This window comes from Salminus brasiliensis, chromosome 9, assembly GCF_030463535.1.
Source record: "Salminus brasiliensis chromosome 9, fSalBra1.hap2, whole genome shotgun sequence".
In the NCBI taxonomy this organism is placed as follows: domain Eukaryota; kingdom Metazoa; phylum Chordata; class Actinopteri; order Characiformes; family Bryconidae; genus Salminus; species Salminus brasiliensis.
Window position 1 is genome coordinate 26346230 of NC_132886.1, and position 27215 is coordinate 26373444.

General features: G+C 40.2%; 1 protein-coding gene across 1 annotated transcript in view; it reads left to right on the forward strand.

The window, feature by feature from the left end:
• Positions 1-27215, forward strand: part of malrd1 (MAM and LDL receptor class A domain containing 1) — a 90454-nt gene that overhangs the window by 53144 nt on the left and 10095 nt on the right. Inside the window, exons 21-27 of the mRNA XM_072686909.1 lie at positions 8392-8569; positions 15660-15788; positions 17059-17211; positions 18633-18790; positions 20773-20974; positions 24069-24335; positions 25272-25397. Coding sequence (XP_072543010.1) covers positions 8392-8569; positions 15660-15788; positions 17059-17211; positions 18633-18790; positions 20773-20974; positions 24069-24335; positions 25272-25397 — 1213 coding nt within the window. The remainder of the gene's footprint in view (positions 1-8391; positions 8570-15659; positions 15789-17058; positions 17212-18632; positions 18791-20772; positions 20975-24068; positions 24336-25271; positions 25398-27215) is intronic.

A 27215-nucleotide genomic window follows, 5' to 3' on the forward strand; every position in this document is an offset into this window, starting at 1 on the left:
GAATGCTGAAGGCAGGCAGTGTCAAGAAGTCATTTTACTGCAATTACATCATTTACAGCATGTGTTAATTCCTACAGGGACTGAAATAACCTGACCAGTGTATTGTAGATGGTAGAGACCCAGCTAACATGTCCATATGGGGCCTGTATGGGTAGTCCAACTGGGAACCAGAAAGTTTTGTCCTCAAGTTCAATGTTGGCCCAACATATGGATGCCCATCAGAACAGAAAATGTATTTATTATTGTTGGCAACAATAAGCAAACAAAAGGTGTTGAGAAAAAGTGTGCAGAATTTCATGAAAACACCACCTCTCCAACTGTTAAACATGAGTGTTGGATTGTTCATGCTTTTGAAGCCAGTGGCAGGGGACGCAGTTCAGTACTAAAGATGTCTGAAAAAGCTGAAGATGAAAACAGGATGGCTTTTACAGGAGGATAATTATAAACACACCTCAAAATTCACAATGGACAACCTCAAGGTGCAAGCTGAAAGTTTTGCCATGACCTTAACAGTCCCCTGACCTCAGATTCATCATCCATTCACATCTTGGATTGGCCTCAAAAAAACAAATCAGCAAGAAGGCCCAATAATCTCTACAAGCCTTTCGCAAGAAAGAATGTACAAAAATTCTCCAAACAAGAATGAAGACTCTGTAGAACTGTAATACCTGCAAAATAAGTGTAAGATTTATAGAAGTGTAAGGCTGAGGAAATGAGAGTTACCTTTAGTCAACCTTTTAATATCAGAGACAGAGGTCACACAATCCAGAAGAACAGAAATATCCAAAGTAAAGATAAATAACAAACCACAGAGCACATGCCAAGGACCTCCAAACTAGATACATCTACATCAACAATGCTAGACCAGGAACAGCACAAACACAGGGTATAAGAGCCCAAGACACAAACAGGAACACCTGGGGAGGAGAGGGCAGGGCTAAGGGTAAAGGAGACACAGGTGGAAACACTAATGACTAGGCGGGGCAAGGGCAGAGACGAGAACACAAAACAGAGCCATGTGCTGAAGAGAACATGGGGAAACCAAAACAAATCACAGGACGAAATGGAAACACCTGTTACAATGATGTGTTACTAATTAGTGACCATGCAAAGGTCCCTAAAATGTACTTCAGAATTTTCCTTTTTGTCATTTTGAAACTGTAAAAGGCACAAAAACAAGTAATTATACATTAATAATCTTTAACTTTATGCCTTTTTTATAATCATATCATTTTACTAACTTAACTATTCACAAAAAAAAAAAAAGCTGGGGTGCCAGATGCATAAGACAGTCTCATGACAGAAGCAGTTCCGAAGCTTACACTTGGGCTATACTTTTGCATATTTAATACATATAGACTACATGTATATGTTTTACATTCTATTTTATATAATGTGCATATACAAATTGTATATATTTTCTAGAATTTTATATAATATGGCCTACAAATGCATTAACACACACTCTTGCTTTATACCATTTAATTCTCCATGGCTAATATTTGATTGAGTCCTCGCTCTCTGTGTCTCGCACACAAATCTCCAAAAGCCCTGCAGTGGGATTGACTGTTTATCTGTACTTACGTTTGCCTACAGCAATATTGCCTCTCTCCACACTACAGTGAACTGAGCTGCAGGCTGATGGATTGACTGTCTCACAGCCACAACAGCACAATTATTTTTCACGGCCTGCAAAAAAGTCTGGATGAACGGAGCCATTTCCTGCCTTCGATCACTACATGGACTCACTACTGAACTCGCTGGAATGAACTCCTAAGAAGGAAGTAGACAAAAGTAGATGATGCATTACTGACCACTAATTCAGATGGTTTGGAGATGTCTCTGTAATGCATGGTTGAAAGACACATAGTATCCCAAAGTTGACTGTAATTGAATGTTACTACAGATGAAATAGCAACTGATTCGTATTTAGCTATATGTTGGCAAGTTGGTAACAAAATCACCCAGATAACAGATGATTCTGGACCAAATACAGCCACTAAAGGGGCTACGTATGGGTTAGTTCATGCAATGGGAAGCGTAGCTCCTGCCTAAGCTGTAGCACCCATGTTTAAATGTGCCCTAGAATGGGAAACTCTGTTTATCTTGGTATAGAGAATATATGAGAATTTGGTACATGGAAGTAAACATACATGAACGCCTAAACTGTTGGGTAACAATCTTGATCTGTTATATTATTAATCTTGATCTGTTAAATTATATTACACAGAAAAAACTCAATGCCAATGGGAGAATATGGTGTAGTTGATGGAGGGCAGCACATCACCTTCAGACTCAGAATATGGGTTGCAATGTGAACCAGACCTTGCGATAGCGGCTTTTCCTGTGCCAGTGTTCACAAAAGGGGAGCTCAAACTCGGCCATGACCATGCAAAAGCCAAGAGAAGCAAACAGGGCTAGGCTAAAGGCTAAACCAAGCCCACTAGCGAAAGCCCTAGTGAATTCTGGTGAAGCAGTAAAACGCTGACTGGAGAATATGGTGTTGTTGATACTAGAGAGCAGCACATCACCTCCAGTGTCCGTAGAAGGGGAGCTCAAGCTCGGCCTTGATGATTCTAAAGCCAGGAGGAACAGACAGGTATTCACTCTAGGCTAAAGGCTAAAGTCTCTCCAAGGCCCACTCTCTTGAACACAAACTGGACTACCTCAGCTGACTAACAAACTGGAGCTAAACACACATCAGAAGGAAAAGTACAAGCATATATGTTTTACCAGTAAGACTCCAGAAAGCCACACCCAAGAAAGCGAGCAGAGGCAAGGCTAAAAGCTAACCCTCTCTAATCTCTTCAAGAGTTCTTCAAGTTCATCCGATAAAATAATAACTTCCAGACATAATTACAGTGTTTTTGTAACAATGTTAGAAATTTGCTATAATATGCTATAATCAGCGTATTTCATTTTCAGGTTAAATAACAGGGTTGTAAATAGACATGTTAAATGAAATCTGAGCATTTTTCTTCCATGCCAAAATCATATACTTACTATTTATGCAAAGAACAACATTTTGGGTCATAACCGGCTCAGCTGTAGTCAATTGTGATTGTGTTCCATCACCTGGAATCGACAAAGTCATCGCTGGTGTTCCACGGCAGTATCCAGGCCATATAAGTGTACAAATGTGGGCCAAACCTGGGCCATTATTGGTTTGCTATGTGAGCAGATACATCCTTTTTTAAAAGTCTAAATCTTTGCTTTATGTAAGTGTTTATGTAAATCAGTGATTCAGAGGCTTTGCGGGACTGCCTATGATATGCCTCTCTGACTTTTAAGCCTACTCTTGCCTTTGGCCAAAAGAACAGACAAAAATCATGAGGATAAAGGAAATTAAAAATAATAGTGAAGCCCTCACAGATGGGAGACACGACCTCCTGGGTAGGATTCATTTCCCTTTTTATTATGGGGTCATTAAAGAAGGGAATTAAGCAGCAATAAAATATACACTGTTAAGTATTGCCTGGAATTTGCAATATTCAAAGTCATTTTTTTGCAGTAAAATGCAACAGCAAGAGTTTCAGTTTTCAATTAGAAGACGGCAAATAACTGTAAAGCTGCATTTGATGTGGGCTGTTATATCCCAGCAGTAGTGGAATATAGCAGCAGCTGCAAAAAGAGAAGGTGAACCCAGTGCTAAAGAATACTAAACGAGATATGTTAAGTGATTAAGTGATAAGTTAATATTCACTGATATATATATATATATATATGTATATATATATATATATATATATATATATATATATATATATATATATATATATTGAGAGAGAGAGAGAGAGAGTCATAACATATTGTTTACTGTTTATATGTATATATATTTAACTTTTTTATTGATTAATAATAACAACAAAACATTTTCAGACGAATCAAAAAATTGTCCAGGTCTTCATAGTCCAAGACATAGGGTTTTACAAGGTCAGGATGTTTTAAGGAGGAGCAGCACTACTATATCTAAAGTCCGGTTTTGGTGGTTGGGGAATATATCAAAGTTCTAAATTTAAAAACTCTGAATGTCTGAAAGTCTACCCATTCAGAAAGTGTTGGGGGTTCCTTGCTCAACCCTTTCCTAGTTATTGCTTTTTTACTACCTGCTAATTAATAATATTACTAACAAATATCTGTCCTGTTTTTTTTTAATTAATTTTCACTTACTAGAGTTATGAATACTTTTAAGGCTTTCCATCTCATTTGTTTCAGTTTGCTGTAAATTTGCAAACTTAGCTAAAAGTTTATAAATGGTACCAATTTATGGATCTAGAAATTCAGAGAAACAAATAATATCAGTTAGCATAATTTAATATAGTCAAAAGAACAACAGAATTCCTTGCACACAGCAGTGTTTAATAGACCAGATATAGTTATCAGTCCTGAAAGGAGTAATCAAATAAACGTTTTATTTAAGAAAGTCTTGATCACTGCAGCACCATGGTCAGCGCTTTCCCCATAGTGTTTCTTATTTTCTTCCCCAGATTTCTAGAAGTCGCTAGCAGTAATGTCACTAGCCATGGAAAATGTGCAGCACGCTGCATCTCATAGTTGTGATAGCATTTCGGATCCCCCTCTGATAAGTGGAGCAAGGAGTGAGAGATATGACCTGATATGAGTTAAAGAGAAGAGATGGGGTGGTGGGTGCAGAAATTATGAAGAACCTTTTAAAAATATAAAGAACCTTCACTTGATGTTAAAGTTCATTTACCAGTTTAAAAGTTCTTTACACTCACCTCACACATCTCGACTCCAGAACTGGTTCTTTATGGAACCAACTGTAGTTCTTCTGTGGTATCATCGGAGAAAGAGCTTCAGGCACGTTCCTTCTATCAAAACTCTTTGTGTTTACCAGTTCGGCCTGTGATTGCGTCTATAAAAATGAGCTGGTGGTGCCGGCCACTGGTAACTTCTGGCCTTTCTGAGGATGTGAATGCTTCTCTGTAAACAAGGCTTTAAACAACCGGTTTATACTGATCTCACAGAGGCATAAACTGGGAACATTTTGGTTCCAAGTTTTCCAAATGGCTCTTTTTGTTTGGGTTTCTTGTCTCCTTATTGTTTTTTTTTTTCCTTCAATGCTCTCAGAGGAGCATCATGCTGTGGTCCACACAGGTCTATATGTCAGCATATACAATGTGTACAGCATCTTAGGTATTTGGCAACTTCCAATTTAATCATGTGTAACAAAATATGAGCTACATGGTGAGTAACTTTTCAGCAGTAATAGTAATTGTGTGTGTTTTTGGCACGATTTTGGTGGAACCATAATAGTGGCATTTTTACTGGCTAACTGTTGATGTATGAAAATACAGAAGATTACTGTTAGTCTAGAACTGCATAATCACCGCGGGGAGATTTTGTGGGCCATTTGAAGTGAGAGTAGAGAGTAGTTGATGTTTTACCTTTATTTTCTCCTAATATACTTGCAGTAAATGTCTATTATACACTGTCTATATGATCTGGCTATTGTATTTTACACTTATGTCAGACATGAGGCGCATTACAGTAATAAAACAGCTGCCCCCCTCCACACACACATACACGGATTAGCTTTGTAATGCAATTTAGCTGGAGCAGTAATCCTCTCCAAATGACTCCCTGTTCTAGTACATTAAATATGACGGTGAAGGGGGCTGTGTGTGTGTGAAAGTGTGTGTGCCTGGGATAGAATGAGAGAGCAGGGTATCTAATAAGCACAGAGAGGAGAGGAATGGGTGGAGGACTTGCATTCTAACCAGATGATTCATGTTTGAATGTGGTGAGCAGAGAAGGCATTAGTAAGACTTGTGGGCTTGTGGGCTTATCTACTGTATATGTGTTTGAGCCTGTGTGTGTGTGTAGTGTGTGTGCGCACCAGTGTTTTACTCATTTTATAGGGAAAGGTGTCCTGGTTTAGAGGACATTTGGGGACCTGTTATGGGGACATTCTGCTGGTCCTCTAAAACAAATGCTTTGTTTAAAAACCTTTGGTTGCTGAGGTGCACACACATTCACACTTAACCATAGATGTACACAGTCTTTTGTAATATGTGTGTGTTTCATTTCTAATGCTTTATTAATAATAACCCAAAAAGCCAACACAAGAGAAGACAGGACAACCATATTCACCATGTGCGTCAGACACAGATGGAATTTGGCTTCCTCATTTATTCCATCCATACAGTGAACACACACACCTATACACACCAGTGAAACACAGACAGCCATGCAACACAAACGTTTCTTAAATGTAGAAACAAGGACTAAATTCACTTGGATTAGCCATAACATTGACTTTTTTAGCCTCATAACTTAGTGTCCCCTAAACTAAAGCTTTTCCAGTGGACTATAAATACACCATCAAATATTTGTTTGAAACATTAGGACTATTTTATCAGAATAGGCCCCAAAAAAAGTTTACATTTAAGCATTATGAAATATTTTGTTTCTAACTGTTCTATCATTCTTTCATTTATGAAGTCGGTTTTAGACAACCCCCAGTGATTTCCAGTGTGGGTCGACATTTAATCAGTTTACGTCCAGTTAATAACCTGAAATGGTACAGGTATTTGGTTAACAACTGAACTGATGTCTTTTCTGTTACATGCTCGCTCGCTCTCTCTCTCTCTCTCTCTCTCTCTCTCTCTCTCTCTCTCTCTCTCTCTCTCCCCAACCATTTACCCCAGATAAAATGGGAAGCATTTTTGCACAAAGCATTTGCACTAATAACTTTACTACCTCACTGGACTCAATATTTATACACACTGCATAATTTGCACACTACCGCCAATTATTTATTATTCTCTGTCTGTATTGTGTTGTGTTGTCTGTCCGCACTTGTATTGTGTTGCACTAGTGTTCTGTATGCACTGTGTCTATGTTGCACCAGGGTCCTGGAGGAACGTTGTTTCGTTTCACTGTGTACTCTGTATGTAGTTGAAATGACAATAAAACCCACTTGACTTGACTTGACTTGACTCACCGCTGTTCTGTAGCAGTGGAAGTAAATTAACCCTTTAAAATCAATGCAATCAATTTACAAAGTACCTTTGTCTGTACAAAAGCAGTGTTGGAACTTTGTTACTGCGCTCTCCAACGCAATATACAGACAACAATGCACGATCAGATTGTTCTCAGAAAAAGACATAGAAGCACAGACCATTATAACTCTTAAATGTGCAGGTAAGACAGAGTGTGGTGAGAACAGTTTCCTACACCATCAAAAGACTTTTGGAAACTGGCGAAAAGGGAGAAGAAGTCGGTTTCAGGAAAAGATCTGACAGACTCAAATCCATAACAGTGTCAGAAGACAAGTTTCTGAAAGTCAACAGCTTGCTTGATAAGTGGCTCACATTAAAACTCTTCAAACACTTGTCCGCAAGCAGACCCGTCATCGTCTTGGACATCTGCAAACTTTATAATTTAGGAATTTAAGTATTAAGTATTTATTTTTAGGACTTTAAGATATCTGTTGAGTTGCAGGTATTGGAGTTTGTTTTTTGCACTAAAAGAACCACTAATTTGTGTGATTTAAAGATGAAGTGGTTGCAAATGAATAAACTGTTTTATGAACACACACAATTCTAAATCCAGTAAGAAACACATTTTATTGATTTTCAACCACTTTTGAATCAAGTCACATTTGAATCATGTAAATTCAAACTGACCTGTTTTTCAATGCAGAGCCTAGGTCAGTCTTTGGGCACCCCCATCCACAGTTCTGACCTGTTCCAGCTCTACACACACCTGTTTCCAAGCTGTCAGCTAATTGTTTGAAGTGTGTGTGAAGCTGGAACAGAACACATATCACCATTGCAGAACAAAATCATCTAAAATTTTCACTGATGTGCACTAGGACACCTTTTTTTGCCCTTATGTTAGGTCTGGGCAATTAATCAAAAGCCAAATATCTCATATCTCACATATTTAATCTCTCTAATCCACCACATTCAGTCTGCGACAAAGAAACAACACAGAGGAGAATTCAAATGCAGAGACAACTGAGCCACTCGAGCAGCTTATAGAATTGTTCATTAACCTCTTAAACAGTCTATGGTCTGCCGACGGGCTGAAAGTTCTGTTTCTAAAGAGCAGCCCCACCAGTTTGCACAGAAGTCCCTGTAGTTACTGATTGATACAAGCTGTGTAACAAGCTTTTGGCGTAAGGGGTTAATCGTAATCGAGGTAAAATGTTCAACTAATTGTGAGACTGATTCCAGGTCATATCGCCCAGCACTACTTTGTTGTAGTACATAGCTTACAAAGTTGATCATCATCAGCCAGAATAGGTCATGGCAAAGGTGTTCTTTCAGAGATCCAGAGCTGCACTGGCTGTGGCTCTGTGAGTAGCTGATTAAAAAGCCCTGACCTAGGTGGCCTTTGTGTTTTCTCTGTTGTGCCGCCCAGACGGAGAATGACCTGAGGGAGGTTTGGATGGAGCAGAGAATGAGAAATGAGTGGATGAGAGTGGAAGTGCCTCTGAGGAACCTGAGGAACTTCGAGCTCATTTTCGAAGCCGTGCGGGCCAAAGACGTGAGCGGTGGGGCAGCACTGGACGACCTGGAGTTTATTGACTGCGCCCGCAGTGAGTAACACACACACACACACACATACAAACAAACTCAAAAGAGAAACTTTCTATTTCCCAGACCTAGACTAATCCTAATGGCCTGCTCAGTTCAGTTCAGTGGTTTCCTTGCTCCAAGCAGGCCTGAATTCATTTAGTCCATGACAATTATCCTTCGCTTCAAGTACATATGAGCACTGAAATCCCTACATTGTGCAGCGCAGGTTACTCCAGGACTTGAACATGCACTCTCATGTGCTGTCATGTGCTCTTATGTGTTCTTGTAGGCTTGACTCAAGAAGTGAACGTGGGTAAATTGGTGATTTTCCAACAGGAATGAGCTGGAAGTCTTTAAGTCAAGTGCATCCTTAGAGAAGGAGGTTCTTTAAAGGCTTTGGAAAGACAATGGTTTTATGTAGAAACATGACAATTCAAATACGTACATGGTTCTTTGCCTGGTGTAGCATCAGCCTGGGGAGGTCTGATAGCAGGAAAGAGCCATTTAACCAGTACTGCCACACTGATTAAACAGCACTTGACTTAGAAGGGAAACTTCTTGTGGATGGTTCTTTATAAAACCGTAAAAGAAATCACTCTATAACACCAACACAAGCTTCCTCTTTAATGAGTCAATGAGTCAAAGAACCTTTTTTCACTAATGGATTGAAGCATGTTGAGCTTTTCTTTGGCTTTTGGCTTTTTATATGAAAGAAAAACAACACTTTTGTGAATAAGCAGTCATATCTGAACCTGGCCCCAGAGTTCTACAACAACAAGTGCGCTAATAATACATCTCAAACCTGCAAACCTCCTTCCTTCTATTCTTCTAAGTTTAAGATGACCTGTCAAGAATTCTGTCTTGAGAAACAACCATGTAGTGCTTTTTTTAGCCCAGTTGTTTTTTTTCTCATCTTTACTGCACCTCATTCACTCATAAACACTCATAGGAAGAGCTCTGTCCTGGTGTCTGGCTACCCTAACACAACTATACAACTAAACAGGACTGGGTTCCACAAAAGCATCTAAGCCCAAATGTTTGAAGGAGCATCACACTGGCACTCTCTGATCAGTTAAGACCAATACATGCCTCTCGAGTCTACAAGGGTAACCTGTGTAAGTGGCCATGTTGTTGTGAGCATTTATTCTTGTGTGTAGATGTGCTGGCGTCACTCAGCAGCCAAAGCACTAGTCTGGCGAGGGGGTTTCTTAATGCCACTGTGTTTTCTCTCGGGCGTGTTATTAAAAAAATCGAGTGGATTATGTTGGGGCAAACAATCATCTGCAACAAAACAGAGAAGATGTCAGAGGAGAGCAGAGTCCCTTTGGCCAGTGAACCGAGGCAGAGAGAGGGGGAACTTTCTGTGCTTGTCTATACGCTGATAGACATGGACGAGGAACTGCAGGTAGATTTGATGATTTGGTTGATGATCATGTGCAACCATTTATCTCACATCAGTGTACACAAAAGCATGCCCCCTGTTAAAAGTGGCAGTGAAGGGGAAAGTAGAAGTACCAATCAGACCAACATGCATTTACATTTCCGGGAGGTGTGCATCAGGCTATGGCGTAGGGTACAGCTCAGCGCACGTGGCTACACGTAGGCGTAGATTCAGCGCAGAAGGATAAATTTGAGTTCATAATTATGTTTATACTTAGATGCTTCTGGGAAACTGGGCACACATCATTAATAAGCCGTACCGGTTGAAATGGGAGTGTTAGAGCAGCACAGGACTGGAGGGTGAAGAAGCATGTGAAGAATCTATTACATTTGAAGGAGCCTTTGTGAAATAGCTGTAATTGGTTTTCTATCAATATCAGGATTTTTCCTAGAACCTTTGCAGTATGCAGAGATTCCTTGAAGGCTCTTTACACTTAAACATCAGAAGAACTTTTCACACAATGCTTCTTTAAAGCGATGGGTCTCACACTGGCTCTCCTTCTGGACTTCCAGAAGGTTTATATTTTTGCTCTTTGTGTTGCTTGGTGTTGTGGGGAGGTATAATGGTGATACAGTATGTGTGATTTGAGCCTGAGTTAGCTGGAACACAGTCTGTGATGTGGTGTTTAGCCTTGATAGCCAGCTACGAGTTCAAACACAGCAGAACCTATCTCTCATTTCGCTTTTCCATAACTCCCAGTCCCTCGACTTCGCTCTCTCAGACACAAGTTATGATCTTCAACACTGGTGTCTTCAGCTCAGCAGTTTTTCAACAGCAGCTGCACTGAGTTGTCTGATATTCGGTGGAGCTGTAGCCGAGCTAAGGCTTGCTTAGCTTAGTGAGTGGGCTACAGACCCAAAACCATGGAGAAAAAACTTTTAATTCAGCTGTCTGTCCTTTCAGCAGCAACCGCTCAATCATTACTCGCTTTCTGGCAGCCAGACTAACGCTAACCAGCCTCTCTTTCTTGGTTCAGAGCAGTTAAACACTTGTAATTGTCAGATTGAAGGTTTGTCATTTATGGAATTTGATTTAAAACTGTGTAGTGTTCACTTTGTCACCCTGCGAGCAAAATAAGGCAAGCCACCTAAACTTCAATCCTTCCTCATCTTTTATTTATGAGAAAAACTGTCCCAACCCCAACCCCAATGGTAACACCTGACCGGACATAAGCTATGACAACATTTGATATGTGCTAGTCTGCCTTCATTGGTGACGGGGGCATTGCGCGGGCATCGCAAATTGTGGAGAAAATAGGGAAAAATCAGCTAATATATATACAATAATTACACAAAATAGCCTTTTTATTAGTATTTCTTGTATTTTCTGGGTTTTCTTTTATTATCCTCTTGCTTTGTTAAGTGCAACCCTGTGGAGCTGTATTTCATTCCTCACCACAACACCCAGCTATGACAGCTGTGTCTGAGCTGAGTTCAAAAATGCATGTTTCCACCTGAGACTAACAGTACCTCACACTTTCTAAACATGGGACTTACACATTTTGAGTGAGTGAGTGATTACACTAGCCTTGGGCTAGAGATCTCAGATAGCACAGAGGTTTTTCCATCTGATGCGATACACAAAAACACACACGTTTGACATTCTGGTGAGGTGTCTCTCTCGGCTCTCAACTTTTAATTTCCCTCTGGTCTCACTGTTTATTTAATATTCTTGTAGATACATGACCATCAGCACCCCTTGGGCGGATCTCGGCAGTGCCTAATGAAAACATCACATCTCGCTGTTAATTGGATAGGAAAAAGACACTGATCTGCTAAATTTGACAAGCTTGTTTTTTTCCCCCCTTCCCACATGAAAGAGCAGGGGAGAGGGGAAAAATGTCATTTCTAGTCTGTCAATTCTGAAGTCTAATAATTAAAGTTGAGTCCGGGTATACTCTGGGATGTGATGCGTTAGTGGAGCTTCAAAGGAACGAGACGGCGCTTGGGGCCATACGTAGCATTACTCAGACTCAGATTTTATCACTTCAGATTCCTGCACACAGTACGTGAGCCATATACACTTACTTACTTGGACATACACGTGTTGTCTCTGTGTGCCATTATATGCAAAGGTCTTGGACACCTAAGCAAGTTGTTTAAACTTTTTTGGTTACTTTTAAAATACTAAATGACAAATACATAAAATCAGCTGAACATAACCATATGCATTAAAAAAGCAAGAAGAATTTCTTCCTTTTAGAATTTTTTTTAATCATTTTAGTTAGTTGGAACAACACAGCAGCAACCGCAGCCAAGCCCTATACCTAGACTTGATTAAAACCATCATATTCTACCCTGATTTAGACTGATTTACACTGATTAATTAAACAGAAATGGTTTAGGGAACACGTTTATAGAGGTTAGTGGTCGGACGTTTACATTTATTGGTAATTTTGGGCTTTCAATGATTTCTTTGAGCTGTATTCTTTTCTCTGGGGCAGAATGGGCATACGTCTTTACAACATATATCTCTAATAGAAACCAATTGGTGGGGTTTCTGAAATCAATACAAAATTAAACATACAACCACTTCCTGTTAGTGATCATGATTGACTACAGCTGGTAGCTTATTTGTTCCCACATAAAAAGGGTTTGTTTGCACTCAATGGATTCACCAATACTTGAAGGGAAGGGAAGTCCAAGGACCTCAGTCCTGATTTGAGAAGGATGGTCGTAGATTTACACAAGTAGAGTATGTTGTTAGAAGCCATTTTGTATCAACTACAGATTCCAAAATCAGTTGAAATAATTGTATCTACATAAAGGCTATTGGAAGTTGTAGCCACTTTGCCTGGAAGTCTGGAAGAAGATGGTCAGGAACAACCCAAGGAAGAGGCCTTCCAAGGTATGTCTATCTATAGTCAAGCAAGTTTTAGAAGAAAGAAGCTTTTGGAAAAGGCCTTCAACTTGACTTCAAGTTCTGAATTCAACCCTGTGCTTAAAGATCGGTTCCAAGACAGGAAACTAAAACAATTCTGACAAAAAGAGTGGACAAATATCCAACAGGAATTCTGATGGTTACTAAGAGCTTCAAAGTGTTCACACTTCAAAGTGTGCCTTAAGCAAGTATTAGGTGTGTTGTATTTCTATTTCTTGACCACATCTTTCACCCTGTGTTGATTTCAGAAACCCCATACCCAAAAAAAAAAAAAATGTATTATATATATATATATATATATATATATATATATATGTCACTCCCAAACAGGACATCTTCGTCAAATCTTCCTTCCTGCAGGTTTAAACGTCATACCAAATCAAATGAACTTATGAAGGCAGTAAATAAATGAATCAGGTGAGGTGGATTAGTTTTGAACCTGTGGGGCAAGGTCCCCAGCAGGGAGCATGGTTGGAGAGCACTGTTTTGAAAACTGGATGAATACAGTAAAAAAAAAAAAAAAAAAGTTCCAGTTATAAAGTTATAATTTAAGTTCTATCTTTTCCTGCATTCATGTGGAAACTCCACAACTCCACATACTCCTCTACTGTGGGAACATCTTACCACAAATTCTTCCCTCTAGGAAACTAGTCCATGAAAGAATGAGTGCAAAAAAGAATGAATTATACAGAGTTACCGCTTCAGTCAGTCATACTTTAGAGTGATGAATATGCAGGGCATGTAAAAAATGCATGTCTGAGAAATACAAACTCACTGTGGACTGATTTTAGGAGCTGCCCTTTTGCTTCTATTGTAAATGTAAGTCAACAGCGTTCCTTTTTACAGCACAGGGAAACACTGACATTATTGGGAATCGAAGTCACAAAGCTTATACCGCAGGCATAGATAAGGTTAAAAAACATAGCCTTTTGCTTTTAAGTCTCTCTCTTCCTGTTGTTTTATGCATCTCTCTCGCTCCGCTCCCATCCTGGTCGTAAAAGCCGAGAGGCATTTAACAGCATAATGAGAGCAGCACTCAGCTTAACTCTCATCAGTGCTACTTTAATACTCTGTATATGTGTGAGCCTGTGTGTGTTCAGAAACGCATAAACTGAGAAGCGTCAGCATGGAAAACCATATTCCTTCAAACTCTTTAGGGACAACAATGAAGGTGGATGGTGTTAAGTTGAGTTTGTGGGTTCTAAGTGCCGCCATTAATCAGGTGTGCTGCACATTGTTAAAGGTTGCTGTTAATACTGGCTGCTAATGCAGTCATGCCTGTAGCTTTCTCTGGGGGAACTATGAAGATAACAGTGTCTATGTGCACTGCCTGCAGTTAGCTGAGGCATGAAGTCGTTCAGTCTTTTCATGCAGTGTTTCTCAACCCTGGTCCTGAAGGAGCCCCTCACCTGCCCACTTTAATGTTTACCCTGCTCCCAACTCACCTGATCCAGCTAATCTGTTAATTACCGAGCCCTTTCCGAGCTGAAGATGGTGTGTAAGAGCAGAAAACCACTAAAATGCGCAGGGCAAGGGGGTCCTCCAGGACCTGGATTGGAAAGGGGGGATTTCGAGGATGTGTGTGATAGATGAAATGTTGGAACCTCGTGTGATTTCCTTGAAAGGTCTGCGGGATAATGTGATGTAATGCGGTTCCTCAGGGCAGCTTGATGGAGGATGTTAAGTCCGATTCCCTGAACATAGCTGAGTTTTGTTTGGGGTGTTTTGGAGGGAGTGTGAAAGAAAATAGCACCAACAGAGGTGTTGAGCAGCCAATAGTTGCTCACCAGACAACCACTGAAGTCTGAGGGTGGAGTGAGAGAGTAAGGGTGCAAGAGTGAGTAAGACAGTGCTAATGGGCAGTGTATTGATTTGTTAGGGCACATTCACACAGTAGCGGTTCAAGGTCTGTCTAAATGCTGTAGTCTTTGAGTCAAAAAATGACAGAGAAAGTGTTGTTTTCATGTGACGTCAACAACTGAGCGAATCATCTAGAGAGAGCTCCCTGACCTGCAGACCATCGACAACAAGTGGTGCTGGACCAAGGCCAGGAAGATATTGAAGAGCCTCAGCCATGCCAATAATGGGCTCTTTTCTCTGTTGTGGTCAGGGATGGGCTTTCACTACCTGAAGGCCAATGCAGAGAGGCTCTTCAGGCTATTACAATAACTAGATCTACTTGCATGTACAGATTGCATGTATAGCATAGGACAATACACTGGATGTTCTATGCTTATAAATATTCATATTATTATTTATTCTATTAACTATTACACAGCCTTCTGGAATGTACAGCTTAATGTAGCACACTCACTTTTGCACACTGCACTTTATATTTCCAAATTACCATCACACTATATCCTCGCCCTAAATCTCCATTTCTGTTTCTATATAATTTAATGTCAGTGTCCTTTATGTCTTATCTATTTTTGCGAACACAAGAAACATCCCTGCACCTCCTGATTAAGGAGGTTTATGCAAGCCCTTGGCACACTTTGGGCCTGTTAATACCAATCAAGCATCATTTAAATGCCACAGACTATTGGAGTACTGTTGCTGACCATGTGCATCCCTTCATGGCCACAATTTACCATCTTGTAATGGCTACTATCAGCATAAAAACGCTCCCTTGTTCTATGAGCAGGTGTCACTCATTAGAGCAACCTTCTAAAATAAACCATACTCAGACACTCAGCTGAACTTCATTTCACATTTCAGACGCTTCTGACATGTTGCATATATTTCAACTCCTATATTCTCATATTGTTCTGAATTCATTATATCTGCAGGTGTCATCCACCCTGGCGCCTGCCCCGCAGCCACTGATTTTCTGTGCAGCAATGGCGACTGTATCGACTCCAGTCTGGTGTGTGATAATAAGGCTGATTGTGCAGACAGGTCTGACGAACTGCACTGCAGTGAGTACATCTCCTCCATTTCCTCAAAGACAACACATATTACACTATATTCGGAACCCCTGGAGGTCTACGGTTATTAATGTTGCTTTGCTGTACTGTTCAGAGGGAATCACACAGTTACATGGATAATTAAGAGCTTTCACCTTTTTCCCTTTATTTGAATGTAAAATAGAGATGGTATATCAATAGGTAACAGGCCTGTGTCAGCAGAACAGGTTGGAATCGAATTTTAATGGAGAAAAAAACTGAATCCAAACCAATCCTGTAACAAATCTAGCCTGAAACAGCACATAGTTACACTGCGATCTGATGTTAGCTGTGTGTTGCTTCTTGTGTGGTAGTCCAGACTTTATTGTATTGAGAAGTTCTTATGTGCTTCCAAAGAAAATACAAATACATGTTATATATATAGCAAATTTTTAACCGATACACAAGATTTCAATATTGGTATCAGAAAAGAAAAACCTCTAATGTTAAACAAATGTGAAGAATGGTTTGTTTGTTTGTCAGTGTACACAGAACAATAAATTCTCATCAAATTATGGTAATGGTGACATATGAGTCAAACACCTACATCTGAAGCCACTGGGACTGAAATATATATATATATATATATATATATATATATATGTATATTATTATATATTATTATTAACTGTATGTCAACAGCTATTTAAAAAAGGCTATACTCAAATGTAGTTTACATAAAGGTAATTTAAGCAATACATGAAAATAATAAAGCCATTTGTAGCTTGTAACAAAGAGCAAGACAAATAGCTTGTGTGTGTGTCACATGTATTTGCTAAAATTAACATTTTGGAAAAAACACATGCCACATTTAATTTTTCAGCATTTCAGCAAATTCACAGTAATTATACAGTAAATTGTGCAGACGTTTATTCTTTGTCATTTTGAGAATCAATTAAACATGTACTTTGACCAGGGGTGCCCAAAAGATTAAAAGTGTGGTCTTCGAGCACCACGATTTAAACTTTTGTGTCTGTAAGTCAGAAACAGAACCCTGTGTAGAAACTAAGCTATATCTACAACCTTAATCTGTGACTTTTAGATTTCCTCAGTTGGTTAGCAACTATGCTCAGAAACTCCTTCATAATAATCACACTAGTATTGTTGAAGTAAGTACTGTAACATTAAATCCCTGTGTGATATTGCAGTCAGATCTGGGTGGCATTTGCTTACAGAACAGAAACTGGGCTGTTGTTTTTGTCTGTGTAAGAAATCGATAGACTCCTCTTTGTGTGTCCTCCAGATGGCCTGGTAGGAGCCTGTAACTTTAACATGCCGGAGGACCAGTGGGAGTCGGAGTGTCAGCTGCAGCAGGACCAGAATGATGATTTTGACTGGCAGATTGGTCAAGGTCAGGCGCATCAAGGGACTGGACCCTCCTGTGACCACAGCCCTGGTAGGTGCTGCTGGTGTACAACGGCAGTCTTAAAAAATGAACCCTGCTCATTACAGCAGTTCCATTTATTTCTGTAGATTATAGAGTGTGAAGTGATGCTTGCACGTGCAGCATGTAACATAATGTAATGTATGGGTAATGTAATAACGACCCTGAAATAGGTCACTTTCATGAAAAACTGCATCAAGACCAGTGTTCAAGAAAGTGATTAGACAGTGGCTGATTAGACAGCTTTCCGGTGTTGAATGGCAGTAAATTATTACTGTATTCTAGAATCATTATAGGAATTCCTAGAAAGGAAATTGAGCCATTCTTCCATTTATTGCACTCCTTGGGGGGTTATCAAGTCTGCAGAGAGAGAGATCAGAAGTTGAGTGGAAAGACTCCTGCAGAGTTGTGTAATAAAGCTCCTAACTAGTCTACACCTATACATGCACAGGAAGTGTGCAGCATGTCCATATTAGAAAATACAATATAACCAAATACTGAATATAGCATAGTTAGCATAAGTATAGAAATACTTTCATTTGTAAGGACTAATCTTTGATTTCATAACTGCATAACTTAATAATATTAATTATATAATTTAAATAATATTACTTCCAATTTATATTTGTATTTCAAGACTAGACTAAAAACTATTAAATCAATTAAAACGACTCAGTAAGTAAAATAAAATGAAATGTCAAGATTTCAATAAATGTATATTTCCATATAATCAGTATTGGAACAAAACATACAGGTAAATTTTCCTGTAAAATACACCTGTGAATTTTTACCTATACAACATCACTGGGCAACCAACGTGCTCAGATGAAAGTGCTGGGTACTGAGCTCTAATGCTTAGGCTAGCGGACGCCCGTGCCGGCCATCATCCTGCTGAAGTGATGTGGGGAGAGAGAGCCATCTACCCACCCTGAGGGGCAGCAAGGCCAATTGTGCTCTTTCAGGCTTCGATTGCTGATGGCAGGCAGCATCACCGGGGATTCGAGTCGTAGTGGCAGCAACTTAGCCTGCTGGACCACTAAAGCTCAGTTTTTATTTTGAGCACTTTTGGACAGAAATTTCAACACAATATAAAAGTAAAATAAAAAAAGAAAATTAAAATTCTGTCAATGATGATTCGCTTAAAGTATTTTTTCAGTGCACGAGCTTTTAATCATATAAACCATTTAACAATATTTGTTTTTGTCTGAGTTTGAGTCTACAGTATGAAAAGAGCTTTTCAATCGCATTGTTAAGACACAGAGCCGCAACTAGATATCGTTAAGATATCGCACACTCCTATAAACAGTATGAGAGTTAACACTACATGCATGAAATTGAAATCAGATTTATTTATCAGATTTATAGCGTCTGTAATGTGTGAGGAATGCTCTGCTGAATGGCTCTTGGGTGTTTGTGATTGTTAACCATGTTAGACGGGTCGGGGGGATACCTGTATGTGAACTCGGCCCTGCAGCGAGAAGGGGATGTTGCCAAGGTAACCACTCAGCTGGAGTTTCCGGCCAGCGTCGGTGTGTGCCATCTGCGTTTCTGGTTCAACATGTACGGCTCCGAGCGCATGGGGACACTGAAGGTGAGCAGGAGAAAGACTAAATGGAAAAAAACATTGAGTTATACAGTGGGGAGAACAAGTATTTGATACACTGCTGATTTTTCAGGTTTTCCCACTTGCAAAGCATGTAGAAGACTGTAATTTTTATCATAGGTACTCTTCAACTGTGAGTGATGGAATCTAAAACAAAAATCCAGAAAAATACATTGTATGATTTTTAAATAATTAATTTCCATTTTATTGTGGGAAATAAGTATTTGATACACCAGAAAAAGAAACTTAATATTTGGTACAGAAACCTTTGTTTGCAATTACAGAGATGAGACGTTTCCTGTAGTTCTTGACAAGGTTTGCACACACTGCAGCAGGGATTTTGGCCCACTCCTCCATACAGATCTCCTCCAGAGCCTTCAGGTTTCGTGGCTGTCGCTGGGCCACACGGACTTTAAGCTCCCTCCAAAGATTTTCTATTGGATTCAGGTCTGGAGACTGGCTAGGCCACTCCAGGACCTTAAAATGTTTCCTACGGAGCCACTCTTTAGTTGCCCTGGCTGTGTGTTTTGGGTCGTTATCATGCTGGAAGACCCAGCCACGACCCATCTTCAGTGCTCTTACTGAGGGAAGGAGGTTGTTGGCCAAAATCTCACGATACATGGCCCCATCCATCCTTCCCACAATACGGTGCAGTCGTCCTGTCCCCTTTGCAGAAAAGCATCCCCAAAGAATGATGTTTCCACCGCCATGCTTCACGGTTGGGATGGTGTTCTTGGGGTCGTACTCATCATTCTTCTTCCTCCAAACATGACGAGTGGAGTTTAAACCAAAAAGTTCTATTTTTGTCTCATCAGACCACATGACCTTCTCCCATTCCTCCTCTGGATCATTCAGATGGTCATTTGCAAACTTCAGACGGGCTTTGACATGCGTTGGCTTGAGGAAGGGCACCTTGCGTGCACTGCAGGATTTTAATCCTTGACGGCGTAGAGTGTTACTGATTGTTTTCTTTGAGACTGTGGTCCCAGCTCTATTCAGGTCATTGACCAGGTCCTGCCGTGTAATTCTGGGCTCATTCCTCACCTTCCTCAAGATCATTGATGCTCCACGAGGTGAGATCTTGCATGGCGCCCCAGACCGAGGGAGATTATCCGTTATTTTGCATTTCTTCCATTTTCTAATAATTGCACCAACAGTTGTTGCCTTCTCACCAAGCTGCTTGCCTATTGTCCTGTAGCCCATCCCAGCCTTGTGCAGGTCTACAATTTTATCCCTGATGTCCTTACAAAGCTCTCTGGTCTTGGGCATTGTGGAGATGCTGGAGTCTGACTGATTGAGTGTGTGGACAGGTGTCTTTTATACAGGTAACGAGTTCAAACAGGTGCAGTTAATACAGGTAATGAGTGGAGAACAGGAGGGCTTCTTAAAGAAGAAGTAACATGTCTGTGAGAGCCAAAATTCTTACTGGTTGATAGATGATCAAATACTTATTTCCCACAATAAAATGGAAATTAATTATTTAAAAATCATTCAATGTATTTTTCTGGATTTTTGTTTTAGATTCCATCACTCACAGTTGAAGAGTACCTATGATAAAAATTACAGTCTTCTACATGCTTTGCAAGTGGGAAAACCTGAAAAATCAGCAGTGTATCAAATACTTGTTCTCCCCACTGTATATAATTACATAATTATATATAAGTGGGCTATAGAGGGGTATAAAGACCCCCAGCATTGAGCTGTAGAGCAGAGGAACTATATGCTCTGGAATGATGGTGGTGCTCCATCCAATACTTTTGGGATGAGTTGGGGAGCTGGGGGTGAGGTGGGGTGGTGATCATCCAACATCCTGACCTTACTAACACTCTTGTTGTTGAATGCAATCAAATGCTCACAGCAATGCTCCTCCAAAATCTAGTAGAAAGCCTTCTTTCCTGGACAGTAGAGAAAGTTACTCCAGCAAAACCAGAAGAAACTCTCTGAGGTCTGAGTTGGCTGATTCGTTACAGGTGTACACAGTAGGCAGGAGTGGCGTTCCCTTGCTAATGTGGGCGGTCAGCGGTAACCATGGACGCAGCTGGCGCTACAGTAACGTGGTCCTGTCCAACCCGCTGCCCTTCAGAGTGACCTTTGAAGCAGAGGTGGGAGGGGACCAGTGGACAAACATTGCCATAGATGACCTCTCCTTCACCCCAGACTGTGCTATAGGAGGTACTGGCCCGTTCTCATCACCTGCCTTTGTGTTGCATCTCTTCCTTTGGCTCAGGGGTTCTCCTGTCTGCACGCCTGTCTGCTCTCCGTCACCTCCGTCTACCACACAGTCCCTCAGCCAGCGTAAGCAGTCTGGAATCTGTTGCTTTAGTGTTGCACTATAATAACAAATATCATACAAACAACTTTCATACAAAAAACACTGTTTAGACTGAGAACGGCACGGCCAGACAGATGCAGCAGATGGTGAGCAGATCTATCGGCACTGTAAAAGAGCAAATGAAGAGCAGATGTACAAACAGAGATCAACAACAAACTGACGAGGGGCAGACAGGTTAGCCAGCGTTTGGTCATGCTGGTTGGTTTAGCTTTAGCTCTCTAGTTCGGTTCTGCTTTTATATATGGTTAGCTTTTGGTAATGCTAGTTGATTTAGCATTAGCACTAGTTCCTTAGTTAGGTTAGCTTGGTAGCTTGCTAGTTCTACCTTTTGGTAATGCTAGTTGATTTAGCATTAGCACTAGTTCCTTAGTTAGGTTAGCTTGGTAGCTTGCTAGTGCTACCTTTTGGTAACACTGGTTGGTTTAGCTTTAGCTTTAGGTTCTGCTTGATAGATTGCTAGCCTTTGGTAATGCTAGTTGATTTAGCATTAGCACTACTTCCCTAGTTAGGTTAGCTTGGTAGCTTGCTAGTGCTACCTTTTGGTAATGCTAGTTGATTTAGCATTAGCACTACTTCCCTAGTTAGGTTAGCTTGGTAGCTTGCTAGTGCTACCTTTTGGTAATGTTGGTTGGTTTAGGGTTGGTTTAGCTTTAGCTCACTAGTTAGGTTCTGCTTGATATCTTGCTAGCTTTTGGTAATGCTAGTTGGTTTAGCATTAGCTCTAGTTCCCTAGTTAGGTTAGCTTGGTAGCTTGCTAGTGCTAGCTTTTGGGTATGCTGGTTGGTTTAGCTTTAGCTTTAGGTTCTGCTTAATAGATTGCTAGCCTTTGGTAATGCTAGTTGATTTAGCATTAGCACTAGTTCCTTAGTTAGGTTAGCTTGGTAGCTTGCTAGTTCTACCTTTTGGTAATGCTAGTTGATTTAGCATTAGCACTAGTTCCTTAGTTAGGTTAGCTTGGTAGCTTGCTAGTGCTACCTTTTGGTAACACTGGTTGGTTTAGCTTTAGCTTTAGGTTCTGCTTGATAGATTGCTAGCCTTTGGTAATGCTAGTTGATTTAGCATTAGCACTAGTTCCTTAGTTAGGTTAGCTTGGTAGCTTGCTAGTGCTACCTTTTGGTAATGCTAGTTGATTTAGCATTAGCACTACTTCCCTAGTTAGGTTAGCTTGGTAGCTTGCTAGTGCTACCTTTTGGTAATGCTAGTTGATTTAGCATTAGCACTACTTCCCTAGTTAGGTTAGCTTGGTAGCTTGCTAGTGCTAGCTTTTGGGTATGCTGGTTGGTTTAGCTTTAGCTTTAGGTTCTGCTTAATAGATTGCTAGCCTTTGGTAATGCTAGTTGATTTAGCATTAGCACTAGTTCCCTAGTTAGGTTAGCTTGGTAGCTTGCTAGTTCTACCTTTTGGTAATGCTGGTTGGTTTAGGGTTGGTTTAGCTTTAGCTCACTAGTTAGGTTCTGCTTGATATCTTGCTAGCTTTTGGTAATGCTAGTTGGTTTAGCATTAGCTCTAGTTCCCTAGTTAGGTTAGCTTGGTAGCTTGCTAGTGCTACCTTTTGGTAATGCTAGTTGATTTAGCATTAGTACTAGTTCCTTAGTTAGGTTAGCTTGGTAGCTTGCTAGTGCTAACTTTTGGTAATGCTAGTTGGTTTAGCATTAGCTTTAGGTTCTGCTTGATAGATTGCTAGCCTTTGGTAATGCTAGTTGATTTAGCATTAGTACTAGTTCCTTAGTTAGGTTAGCTTGGTAGCTTGCTAGTGCTACCTTTTGGTAATGCTAGTTGATTTAGCATTAGTACTAGTTCCTTAGTTAGGTTGGCTTGGTAGCTTGCTAGTGCTAGCTTTTGGTAATGCTAGTTGGTTTAGCATTAGCTTTAGGTTCTGCTTGATAGATTGCTAGCCTTTGGTAATGCTAGTTGATTTAGCATTAGTACTAGTTCCTTAGTTAGGTTAGCTTGGTAGCTTGCTAGTGCTACCTTTTGGTAATGCTAGTTGGTTTAGCATTAGCTCTAGTTCCTTAGTTAGGTTAGCTTGGTAGCTTGCTAGTGCTACCTTTTGGTAATGCTAGTTGATTTAGCATTAGCACTAGTTCCTTAGTTAGGTTAGCTTGGTAGCTTGCTAGTGCTACCTTTTGGTAACACTGGTTGGTTTATGGTTGGCTTAGCTTTAGCACACTAGTTAGGTTCTGCTTGCATAGTGTGCTTAGCTTTAGCACACTATGCTAGTTGGTTTAGCTTTAGCTCTAGCTCTCTAGTTAGGTTAGCTTGGTTGCTTTCTAGTGATTTAGCTTTAGCATGCTAGTTAAGTTCTGCTTGATATCCTGTAAGCCTTCGGTAATGCTGGTTGGTTTAGCTCCTGCTCTCTAGTTAAGTTTAGCTTGGTAGCTTTTGGTTATAGGATTTGATTTAGCTTTAGCTCGCCACTATTCAGACCTGTCTGAGAACTGAACGGCCAGATCCATGGACCTACAAACAAACAAGCGATGCAACCGATGAATAAACAGCTTTTGCTCCCTAGTTTCTCGGACTGGAACGGCGTGAGACGGGGCTGAATGGAAGGTTTTATTAAAACATATCAGCCCTGTGACTGGTAATGGTAGCGCTCACACAAGCAGCACCCACCATCTGCACCACCTTTTATAACTATGGCAACATATAAGAGATATTTATGAAGCATATTGTAGATGTATATTAAGTGCCAACACAAGCTTGATTAATCATATTAGAGAGAAAACCCAGGCTTTGCTTCCCAGGGACCACTCAGCATTGGCAAATGTGTGATGATTCCAGTCAGTTTGTGGGCCTCTCTTACCTCGCTACATTAGTCTTACACATGACCAAGGTGTCTGCCAAATTTATCAGGCGTCTCTCTTTAATTACATACATACATTACATACATTTAATTATTTAATTCACATATAATCTTTGTTCCTTTTCCAGCCCCCGTCACCTCCACCCCGCCTACATGTGACCCGGGATACTTCCAGTGTGTGTACCTGCTGGAGTGTGTGCCACAGAGCTGGCGGTGTGACGGCGAGGCAGACTGTGTAGACCGTTCGGATGAGGAGGAGTGTGCGAATGTGGTGCCCCCACAGACTGACTGTAAGGACAGACAGTTCCGCTGCACCAACGGCACCTGCATCCCTTCACTGCTGCGCTGTGACAGTGTACCAGACTGTCCTAATGGAGAGGATGAATACGAATGCCGTAAGACACGCACACACACACACACACACTTGTGTATATATACATACAGTAATGTGCAAAAATCGCAGTCATCTGAGGTAGAAACTTACCTGGGCAGTCATTTTTAATTAATTTGTAAATTAAACTTATAATATTCATACAAAAGAAGTGAATTATAGTAAAGATGCCACATCATTTATTTATTAAGTATCTAAAGTTGATATTTGATGTATGAATAGTGAGCATGTAAGTTTGGTTGGATGAAAATTATTTTCATCACTATTTAAAACCCTGGTATTTAACTCAGCATAAAACAAGCTTATTTGACTTTTAATGAGGGCTCTTTTTTATTGGCTGGTTTATGTAACTGCAAAAGCTTACTGAAGTCACATCGCATTGCATAGTTTTTAACACTAACAAAAAACACTGTAATCATTTTTTTTTTATTCCCAAGCCCCCCTGACAGTCTCAGCTGACATGTTCATGTGGGGCCTGTAAGGGTAGCCCAACTGGGAACCAGAACATTTTGTCCACAAGTTCCATGTAGTTCACTGCACATAGATGGCCTAGATGGGACCCATGTGAGATTAAGGTGGGCTGTAACAATAGGGCCTATTTGGGAAGCCCAACAGGGTTCCAGTAAAAGTGCATGTACAAACCTACTCAGAGCCCATGCCCACCTGGAACACACCCAGCCCACGTTCCACTCATGTGAGCCCCGCATCAGTATTCTGGCTGGGGTGTTGCTATCCTCTTGTTGTGTCCTCTTGATGCAGTGTATCTAGTACCTGTTTTGGTTATCAGGTGAGCTGTTTGTGGAATTGAAGAAATCGATGCAATGCTTAACCAATTTTCTTTTACCTTTTTTTACTGTATTTATGGTAATTTGCATCTTTTCCAAAGTATTATAGTGTTTTTCAAAACTCCCTCCCTCCCTCTCCCTCTCTATCTCTGTAGCTTTTGTTCAGTGTGAGAATGGGGATTTGGTGTGTGAGAGTACTGGTAGCTGTGTACCTCGCTCCAAGCGATGTGATCATACTCAAGACTGCCCCCCCTTAAACCCTGACGAGTCCAACTGCTATGGTAACGCACACTCACAGATCAGACACTTACATTTGCTTCACATTTGCTTGTGCTCTTAAGCCGGAAAAGCATAAGAACACGTTCTGAACCCACTGACCACTTACAAACAGCAGGCTTCTTCTGGTCCTCTGTTTTCCTCTGAGTAATTGTGGGCATCACTGTTGTACTGTAATTTCTGCACAGTATGTGTGCGTACAGAATGACGTAATTCCAGTCCGTCAGTTTAGAATCATACAAAAGAAAAAAAAGTATGGAGTCAGAGGCAGCACCAGTAAAGGGCTTAAGATTTAGATCTGAAGGCTTACACTTTAGTCCTATACAGACACAATGTCAAAAGTATTGAGACACCTGCTCATTTATTGTTTCCTCTGAAATCAAGGGTATGATTGTTGGAGTCTCTACTGTCCAGTAAAGGGCTTTCTACTAGAATTTGGAGCATTTCATTGCATTTAGTGACAAGACCGTTAGTCCTGGATGGTCAGGATGTTGGATGATCATCCCCAACTCCCTAACTCATCCCAAGGATCACCATCCATCATTCCAGAGAACACAGTTCCACTGCTCCACAGATTAGCACTCTCTAGTCCATGCCTGACATTAAGCATAGTGACAGTAGGTAAATGCTTATCTGCTCCAGTGATTTCTATTCTTTTGGCCAGTTCTGATCAGCTTGATATGGACCACAGAGTATACACATACAGCAATCATCCATAACATTAAAACCACCTGCCTAATATTGTGCCACTAAAATGGCTCTGACCTGGACCTGGACCAGACATAGCTAGCTTCACCTTTTAAAGCAGTTTGTGCTGCAGTAGCCCTGCTGTGGATCTCACAAGGTCTGGTCAGGTTCAAGTGCCTCCATACCTAAGAAAAAGGCCCAAAATTATGGCAAATGACTAATATTCACTGTCATGCTGATGTAACTCTACAGAGATATTTCTAGAGTTTGTTTTAAAGTGGATAAGTGGATAAATGTGGATAAATAGAAATGTGATATTCAAAAATTTACATTATCCACACTGAAATCACAGACATACCCTAAAAATAACTGCTCCTCAAAAAAAAAGAAAATAGTGAGATATCTGAAACATCTTCAAATAGATGTCTAATAAAACATTTACATATGAAAATAATGAAGTATAATATCTGAGAAATGTAAAAGTTTTGGTTTGTTCACCTTTTTTGGATTACAACATGATTCTGTAGTTTCAGTTACTATAAAAACAAATAAACCGGGCTGTCTGACCCTATGTGTATCCTCTTAAGAAGTTTAGTTCTTCTTACTTCAAAAATATATCTTCTACTTCTAGGTTTGAGAAATGGTAAAAACATGGAAAATTCACCTTAAAACAGTTGCATCCAGTCTTTAATTGGTGCTTTTTTATTTAAAATGTCTACTATTACAGTTGGCACTGTGATATAAGAGCAATATTAAACTGAATCAATAACATAATTACATAATTAAAAATAATTCCTTGACTAGGCCTTATCAATTTCCCTCTTTGATAAAGTGTAGGTGTGTGATTCCCATGGACACTCTTACCGAGTAGTACTGTATGTAGTGATGCAGTGAGTCAGACTGTGTAGGAGGTTTAGCTTTGGGAGAAAAAGACCAAGATTTGGTGGAAAAGGAGGGAGAATAAACATGACTGAAATGGAAGCAGATTAAATCAGATTGTATCCATATAAAATGAGCTTGATTCACTTTATATTCACAAGTGTAAACAGAAAGGGCCAAATGACAAAAACTCCCTACCAGTGCTGTTGTTTTAGTGTGTGCAAAACCTGGAAATGAAGCGTTTCAATTTACGTGCA